Raw genomic sequence first — 9,353 nt, 5'->3', positions numbered from 1 at the left:
CTTAATGGGCTAGGACCAAGTTACATTGCAAACTCCCTAGTCAAATACTTGCCCTCAAGAACACTGCGATCATCGAATGCTGGTTTATTGGAGGTTCCCAGCAAAAGCCGTAAGAAAATCGGGGACGCAGCATTTGTCAATTACGCCCCAGTGCTATGGAACATACTGCCTATAGACATCAGGGAAGCCAGCTCGCTTAACATCTTTAAAAGAAAACTAAAAACGTACCTCTTCACATTAGCCTTTAACTAGCTACCACTTCGCACTATATATATATATATATATATATAAATTATTTTAATTTAATTTAATTTAAATATCTACTGGTGATATTAAGGGGTTAGATTAAATATATCTCTATAATTATAATATATATTTTTTTGCACTATATCTGAGTTATGTTTCTTTGATGTCTATTTTTATGTGCATGTAATTTCTTTGTGCATATTATGTATTTGCTGTAAAGCACTTTGAGCTGCATTCTTTTGCATGAAAGGTGCTATATAAATAAAGTTTTATTATTATTATTATTGGGAGTGAAAATACGTTATATTTCGTGAGATTCAATGTCATGTTGAAAATCAATCAAGTCGGATCATGAGACTTGACTTGGTATTTTTGTGTAAAAGCATCACCTTACAGGCATGGTAGAATATTACAAAACTGAAATGGTGTACGCGGAAGGCATAAGCACATTTGCCTCAATGGACACTGAAACCTAAAATCGCTGTCGGAAAAAAAAAATGTCAATGCTATGAAAGTCACACACATCCCTCGCGCTAAGAGTTCAAATCTGTCACCCAAATTAACGGACGAAGAATCAAACTGTCAAAAATTCTAACATCGTTATTTTAGCTAAGGCATTCAGAAGGTTTCCTACATATCTTAATTCGTAGTTGGTAGCCTAGATAATAACTTACCCATCAAATGACGCAAATAGGTCGACATACAAGTCACTCACCAGCTTTCATCTCTAAATACTGAAGGTAAATTGCGAAAGTGTCAACAATAGACAAATTAGTCTGACTAGCAAGATTACCTTGCTAGGATAACTAGCTAACGTTATCTGATATGTTAATCACTATCGACAATGTGTTAGTCGCTGACATATTCAGTTGCATTTTTCTTGGTTCTGCAGTGTCACTTGGCTAACTACGTGTGATTGGAGCTAACATTAACTTGTGTATATATACCTTGTTTGCTAACGACATACTAGAAATGTAGCTACTGACATTACCTTTGACATTACCTGTGCTAGTAAGGATAAATTAGCTTTAGCTACTTAGGATAAAACAATGCAATTAACGAATGGCTAATGGATAGTTAAGGCTAGTTAGGGCTAAATGGGCAACCTTTCAACGGTTACCTTTTCGTGCATATTACAACAGTGCTTCATATAATGTTAATGTTAACTGTTGGCGACTTCACATTAGCCTAGGTAGCTGACCTCACCCCATCTACCCTAGGCCTGAAGATGAGTGAACTCAACTCGTTTCCGGTGCCTGAGCCCCCTGACCGCAGGCGGGCCAGTCTTTTCCGTCGGTCAGGGAGCAATGTCCAGACTGTGCAGGAGACTATGAAGGAGAAACAGGTGACACATTTGACCCATGGATCTGTCTTTGGAAAGCAACAATTATTAAGTCATTATGATACAGTAACAGAAGCAAAGAGTTATTATTACACTTTCAAGACATTCAAAACATCTAAGCACTTTTCTGTTTCTTTTTAAACGTCATAGGCTTCTGAGCGCTTACATGCTACTTGAAGTGATAATGATGATTGACCTTGTGTATTTGGCTGTGTGTGGCCTTGTTTATCTCACCTGTAACCTACACTGTTAACATTATTAGGATCGGTTGCACTGCCATACATAAACATACAACTTTATTTTTTAGGCAAGGTACAAGGATGAACGAGAAGTGCGCAAAAGCAAATTTACTCCAGCTCACAAGTACATGTTTGAAATCCTGGCAGACAGGCTCTCCATTGAAATTTCAGTGGTTGAAGATTTTATTCTTGACAGTCGATCTGTGAGTTCATGTTGTGATATTTATCAAAACAATAATTGTAATATGATGTAGCCTTACTGTATAAAATGAACATAACTACCCTGATCTTCATCTATCTTTAGTTGAAGCCATTTGATCATTTCTTTGCCAAAGGAGGGAGCAAGACAATTGCATTTGTGTACCAGGAAGCAGAAGTTCCTGGAATAGGTAAACTGTTGGCTTTGGTAATTTATTAACATTTTATGGAAACATGAAGTTGATATATTATTAAATGTTTTGTTTGTTTCAGAATGTGGGCGTACATTTCCTGGAACTGCAAAAGGATCCAAAATTATGCGACTGATCTTAGCCAATTTGTCAGACACTTGCCTTACAGGACTTTGTCTGTTTTTTGTCCGCACTAAAGTTGATGCTGTCATTAATCCAAAAAACATACATGAGGTGAGGATTATTAAAGTTCAAATAGATGTTATAGATCTGCATTGTGGGCAGGGTGATGATCAAAGACAGAATCATACGTTAAATTAATATAATTTCCAAATCTTTTCAGTGACATATTTCCTTATATCCATAGGAAATATACTTTTCCATGCTTGATGCTCGAGAGGGTCTTCTGAAGGGAACCAGAAACCTGCTGTCCAAAGTCCTGATGCCTTCTGTTAGTGCAACAGATAACTGGGGAGCTCTAAATGCATCCAAACATGGAGATACGGATAAGCAGAACTTTAAAGACACCATGTCACGTTATGTCAGCTTCTTGGATGGTGAGCAAATTCTGCATTCTGTTTTCAAAACAAGGCTAATGGTGAGATTGTGCTAAAAAAATGTCAGTGTACCATAAGGTTCCACCAATAAACGTTCTTCTGAATGCACTTTTAGGTATCCAGGTGAGCATTGAGGGGGCTGTTCATCTGAAGGAAGCCACAGACATTGATTTTTCAAAGCTACTTTCCTTTGAGGGCACAAAAGCAGCAGCTGCAGATGTGGATACGGTGCATCACCTGGAGGAAGTTTTGACGATGTGGTATAAGCAGATTGAACAGGTATGTCACTTGAGATGAATCAGCCCCTTTATTATCATTCAAATGAACACACACTAAGTGGAGAACTTTGCAAGTCATTATCACAATGCCAATCAGAATACCTACCCAACTCTTTTGCATATGTAGGTACTCACAGAGAGTGATCAAATGAGGAAAGAGGCTGATGCCTCTGGACCTCTCACTGAGCTGGAGCACTGGAAGAGGATGTCTGCGAAGTTCAACTCCATTATTGAGCACATCAAGAGCCCAGAGTGCAAAGCCATCCTCAATGTGCTCAATATCAGTCGTTCTAAGACACTGAAGGTAGATCATTTATTCATGATTTATTTCAAATTTAAATTTCATGTGTTACCAATAATCTGAAGTGTCCTCTCTTTCTTGTAGTTGTGGAAAGAATTAGATGCCAGTATAACAGACTGTGCCAATGAAGCCAAAGACAATGTTAGATTCCTGTATACTCTGGAGAAAGTCTGCCAACCTCTCTACAACAATGATCCTGTAAGTGTTGTGTGTCTTTATTTATTGTTGTTTTGCTATGCCCTGTTCAGCATGCAACTAAAGTTAAGTGTATGTTTTTACAGGTTACCATGGCTAAAAGCATTCAGAACCTTATCAATGCCATCAGAATGATTCACAGCGTGTCACGTTATTATAACACTTCAAAGAGAATGACCTCTCTCTTTATCAAAGTAATTACTTTTCCTTTAGCTGTCTTTCTTTTGCAATATGTTTGTCGTTTGTTTGAGTGTAAATTGAAGTTAAATTTAAGTAAATTTTGATTATCCTTTTTTTCAGGTTACAAATCAAATGGTAACAGCTTGTAGAGCCTACATCACAGACAATGGCTGTAGTCGGATTTGGGACCAGGACACTGAAGATATCATAAAAAAGATAGAGGTATCCTGGACTACATTCAGTAACATCCTACAATTGCACAAGTTCCTTGATAACTTGCCCATACACATGTCAAGCCAAATAATCTTATAAAATGATGGCATAGCTAATGAATGTTGCATTTTGTATGTTGCATTAGGATTGTATTCACTTATTCCGGGAGTATCAATCCTGCTTCCATAAGACAAAGAAACAAACACTTGAAAGGCCTGGTGAAAAGCCTTTTGAGGTCTCAGAGATGTATATTTTTGGAAAGTTTGAAGGATTTTGCAAACGACTGGAAAAGGTGACCACATCCTATACACTTTCTTTACTAGGCATCCTATCATTGGCTCTCCTCATCTTTGCTTTAAACTTTGTGACGGACTTGTTTTCCTCACAGATAACACAGATGATAACTGCCATAAGAACATTTTCTGTGCTCAGCACATCAACCATTGAAGGAATTGACACAATTGCTGGAAAGTTTCAAAATATATATTTTACCATAAAGAAGAAGCAATACGACTTCCTGGCCCCCCGAAAAGCTGATTTTGAAGTTGACTTTGCTGAGTTCATGTTGCACATCAAAAACCTTGAGGTATACAGAGTCACAGAGACAGTCCTCTGTCTTTGTTATTGATGAACTCTTGGTAAGAAAATGTTTGTCAGTTCTTGATTTTATATCGGTCACCTTCCAGATCCAGCTACAGGTTTTCATGAACTCCTGCTTCTCAAAGATTCTGTCATCTCAACAGGCTTTGCGTCTTTTGCAAAGGTAACATGGCCCTTAGCAAGTGTACACTAAAGAGTTGTCACCTTTTTTAAAGAAATACAGTGAAGCATCTTTGTGTTTTGTTTTTTAGGTTTCAGAAACTGAACATGTCCTGTCTGCAAGCAGAAATCTCAAATACAGTTGGACTTATTCTTCAGCACTATGTCTCAGAACTGGAGTCTGTCAGAAAGGTCTCTCATCTTATTTTTTCATTTGTTTTTATTTACCAACGTTAATGTAAACCCTGTCAATTCCAGTGGCATGCGATTTATTTAGTATGAAGTTATTCACTTCACTCATGTATGTCCTTCAGCTGTATCAAGTCCACAGGGAGGACCCTCCAGTGGCCAGGAACATGCCTCCCATTGCTGGAAAAATCCTCTGGGTCAAGCAGTTGTTCAGGAGGATACAAGAACCCATTCAGTACATAGAGGTGACCTTTCCACACATCTTCTCATATTGGTTTATATCTGACTTTGAAATAGTCCTGGAAAAGCAACATTTATTTTGTTTTCTCCAGCAAAACTCTGCCATCTTGTCCACTCCGGAGGGTATGGATGTGGTTAAGATGTACAACAGGACCGCTGCAGTACTTGTGGAGTTTGAGATTGTCTACCACAGGTCCTGGATGAGGGATGTTTCCCAGTTACAGTATGGCAAGTGTCACCAATCATTTTCCAAAGTACTTTTTCTCATGGAATATTAGAGGTGTAAATTGCAAACTCACAATTCATTATTACAACAATATTTAGTTGCTGATTCAATGTGTATTCCGATTCTTTCATCTGCACACTGATTTTAGTGAATTGATTTTTAGTCAGTTTGATGATTCAAGAATCCCAATTTGTAACTGAATCAATTTCTCCCTTTACCCCTATGCTATGTTATATCAATTAAAGATTTTGTTATATTACACAGTTATATTGTTGGTTTACATAGGTATTATAATAGTTGCATGTTATGTTTTATGTGTAGCCCTTCAAGCTACATTGCTAGTATTACATCCTTCTTCCGGAAAGCTGCTGGTGAACTTTGACCCCAAAATATCTGAGATTGTTCGCGAGACAAAGTGCATGTTGAAGATGGGGCTAGAAGTTCCTGAGCAGGCACTGCGTCTGGTGAAGAATGAGAAGTCCATGGAAGCCAGTCGACTTCGCCTTGAGGTACTGAAGCAGGCCTGTATCTGCTGTCTTTTCAAATGTATTTCAGCACAGAGATATTATGATGTATTAAATAGTGATAAAATGGTCAATGTGTAATGTGTTATTACTATTATTTGATGAATGCTGCTCTTTCCAGACTTTCCTGAGCGATTATGAGGAGCTCCTAAAGAAGATTCCCCCAGTCTTCTATAATTTGATGACTTCCAAGATAAAAATTGTAAACCATTCTATGTTTTCAGTGTACTGCTTCATAAACACATACATTTTGTAAGTGGAGCTTGAGGTATAAGGGTAATATTAAGTGCTTGTGTATTGGTATATTTTACCTGTTCAGGTGGATTCAGTGCTCCGTCATGGCTTAGTGCTGCTCAATTGGTCGTCTCTTATCTTGGAAAAATTCTTCAACAATATTGATACAGCAATATCAGAGCTGAGCCATCTTCTAAAGAAGGTACATCATTGGAATGCTTTTGTATTATAAGAACCAATAAGAATCCCAGCCGTAAGAGTACCTGTTAATTACCACCTTTCTCCTAAAAGGTGAAGGATATCTGTGAGATGCAGATCGATGCTGTGCTCCAGGACATTTCGGAGACCGCACTTATAAACCTGCCTGATGACGGACCGTCTTCACTGCAAGATCTCATTTCAGTCAATGAGGTGTTTACTTTCTCTCATACCCCCTATAACAGCCGGAGGATCCTTAGATTACAAGATCTTTCGCTGCTGCATAAATAGATCGTATCAGTTTAACAATGAATGTGCTGTGACATTTTCTGGTGTCTTTGTCTTTCTGTCTGGACTACCAAAGTAACTTGAAAGACCTACTTGAAGTTATTGAGTGTATTATATAACCATTGTGTCTGTTTGAACTCAGAATCAATGCAAACAGTGGGCAGACACTTTGGACCATAAGAGCAAACATGTAGAAGAGGCTGTGAGGGAACTCATTGACATCTTCAACACCATTTATGTGTCTAAAGACACAAAGACACATACTCCTTCAGATGAAGGTACAGGACCAGAAAATACACATTTAGCTGTTCATTTGTGTTCTAGTAAACCCGAAGTTGTTAGCTGTCAAAAAAACAATACGGCTGAAGTTAATTTAATAATGTGTTTACATAAATGTATTCACTGGTTAATATACTGATTACAATCCCACAGTATATTTAGTTTGAAAACATCCTTCATTTCTGCTTCATAGTAAAAAGTCAAGCCAAAGGCAGGGTTGCATTTTCAATGGACAGTGATGCTTCAAATGATGAATATGGTGCAGAGGGCCATGAAGGGGAGAAAGAAGATGAGTTTGAAAAGGTGACAATCTTGGGAACATTTAAGGAACAAGGGAATTATCTTGTTGAAATGTATGTAAATACATAATTACACAATGTAGTTATTCCAGTTATTTTGTAGTGCTTTCAGAATAACTAAAAGATTATTACTGCAGTTTTACCATATCTTTTCAGGTCATGGATAGCAGTGACGAAGTAATAGTCTGCCTGACAGTACCTCTGTCTTAATGTGTAACTTCCTTGTCTTCTCTATAGGAATGTCAGGAGATGTATGCCTTCTTCAGCACAAAGCTACAGGACGCTTTAGTCAAAGCCACACACTTGTCTCTGGACACGCTCAAGAGGAGAATCTTTGTTGCCACGTGAGTTTGTGATTCTGTGCACTGAAAATATTGAGCAAACTAGAGTGTGGTAGGGGGGTGGTGGCGGAGGTTTGCTGCTCATTTTGCACAATTTGCTACTCATCTCATCAGCTTATCCGCAAGAAAGAACCGCTTCAGCACGCCCAGTGAGTTCAAGTCAGACGAGCTGGTTACTTTCATCAAGTCAGAAGTCCATCTCTCAATTCCCAATGTGGTAAGTGTCACGGTTTACGAGAGAGACCCAAATGCACAGGAGGCAGGAGGTTAGAGCTAACTCTAAAAGCTTTACTGAAACAACGAATTGATACAGACACAATGAGGAACAGGTGAAGGGTGGGCACAGGGTGTAAAAAACAAACAGAAGCACATTGTAAAACAAAACAGGGCATGGCCTGTTTCTTTTGTATTTGATCATTTTCATGATAAATATGAGGTGTTCCATCACTCAGTTGTAACAAGTCGACTTTGTGTGAGTGTCCCATTCTCCGCCTGTGCCACAGGTGATGGTACCCAGCCTTGATGACATCCAGCAGGCCATTAACCGGCTTGTGCATCTGCTGATGGAGGTGAGCCGAGGTGTGGCGCGCTGGCGACTGTACCATCATGGAGAGATCACCGCCAGTAAGAGTTTCAGTTATATAACACCTTATGTACAGTGTGCATTTGTGATTGTATTCTCCTAATACTTGGGTTGATGACAAATAGGTACATTTTGTCTGTCTTAGGTTACTTATGCACATGGCAGTGCTTTTGAGTAAACTGAAAATGTGTTGGATTAAGCACTAGTTGATTTGACATGTCCAGTTCTTACATTGACTGGTTTTGTAGCGGAGACAAGATAAGCCATTCTAAAACACAGAGAATTTACCTTTCTTTTTGGAACTCTTGCAGACTTCAGGGTTATGAACTTCTACCAGAGTGTGGCTGAACACAAGGACATCTGCAAGCTTGTGGTATTGCTTACCTCTGCAGTCAACTCACTGAGGAAGCAGACTAGTGATGTGCTCAAGCAGTTCCACCCTTTCAAGGTGGTCTGGGCCGAGGACAGGGATGTAAAGGTTAAGGTGTGTACTCTGTGTACTCACACATATTTGTCACCAGTAGAGCATGTCATCTCAAAAATCTCTAATTAGTGTGATTGCTAGACTACTGTGTCTGGTCTACCAAAAAAAAGCCATTAGTCAATTACAAATAATACAGAATGCAGCAGCACAGGCCTCACTAAAACAAGACGGAGGGCGCACATCACACCAGTCCTAAAATCACTGCACTAGTTACTTGTTAGTTTCAGAATAGATTTCAAGATTATTTTACTTGTCTATAAATCACTCCATAGTAATGCTCCTGAATATATGTCAGACATGCTGTCAAGTGAAAGATTGCGCTGTTCTCCGGCGAAATCGTCGAAGGCCCACGCTTGGTTCAAGTTAGTTTATTCAGGAATAACAGACTTGTAGAAGACGGCTTAGCGAAAGAATGTGTTTTATTCAGCCAATAGCCACGGTCACCGCGACACAACACGAGCATGCAGCAGGCATCAACATAGACAAAAGGTCGGGCGCCAAGCTTGATGGCTGTGGCCTGGTGCTATGCAAACTAACTTGCAGGGGTTTGTTGAGATGTGGTAATATTATGTGAAGTTATGAAAACGCCTAAATCTAACACAAGGTACAAACCCCTTTCCTTCTGTGAGGGCGCATTGTGTAACCTCGTGGTATGAAATGCACCATATAAATAAAGTTTGATTTGATGATCTGACTCTTTCACCTGTTGAAGCATTCAAATAATAATACCTTTCGCTACTTAAGGTAGTTTGCACAAACTGCTTGGACC

General features: G+C 39.0%; 1 protein-coding gene across 1 annotated transcript in view; it reads left to right on the top strand.

Moving 5' to 3' along the window:
- The first annotated feature begins 1,413 nt into the window (after positions 1-1,413).
- Positions 1,414-9,353, top strand: part of LOC105889780 (dynein axonemal heavy chain 8) — a 35,524-nt gene continuing 27,584 nt past the window's right edge. Inside the window, 26 exon segments of the mRNA XM_012815707.2 lie at positions 1,414-1,591; positions 1,896-2,030; positions 2,132-2,216; positions 2,299-2,450; positions 2,584-2,773; positions 2,889-3,052; positions 3,179-3,355; positions 3,437-3,550; positions 3,634-3,741; positions 3,848-3,949; positions 4,086-4,232; positions 4,329-4,526; positions 4,627-4,703; positions 4,792-4,891; positions 5,014-5,133; positions 5,221-5,356; positions 5,676-5,863; positions 6,000-6,080; positions 6,198-6,314; positions 6,404-6,523; positions 6,741-6,876; positions 7,071-7,180; positions 7,414-7,520; positions 7,632-7,734; positions 8,021-8,141; positions 8,307-8,584. Of these exon segments, the coding sequence (XP_012671161.2) occupies positions 1,475-1,591; positions 1,896-2,030; positions 2,132-2,216; positions 2,299-2,450; positions 2,584-2,773; positions 2,889-3,052; positions 3,179-3,355; positions 3,437-3,550; positions 3,634-3,741; positions 3,848-3,949; positions 4,086-4,232; positions 4,329-4,526; positions 4,627-4,703; positions 4,792-4,891; positions 5,014-5,133; positions 5,221-5,356; positions 5,676-5,863; positions 6,000-6,080; positions 6,198-6,314; positions 6,404-6,523; positions 6,741-6,876; positions 7,071-7,180; positions 7,414-7,520; positions 7,632-7,734; positions 8,021-8,141; positions 8,307-8,584 (3,483 nt within the window). The 5' untranslated portion in view covers positions 1,414-1,474.

The sequence above is a fragment of the Clupea harengus genome, chromosome 15 (genome assembly GCF_900700415.2).
Source record: "Clupea harengus chromosome 15, Ch_v2.0.2, whole genome shotgun sequence".
Lineage (NCBI taxonomy): Eukaryota > Metazoa > Chordata > Actinopteri > Clupeiformes > Clupeidae > Clupea > Clupea harengus.
Note: the sequence above shows the minus strand (reverse complement) of the source record. Positions and strands in the feature narration are given on the sequence as shown.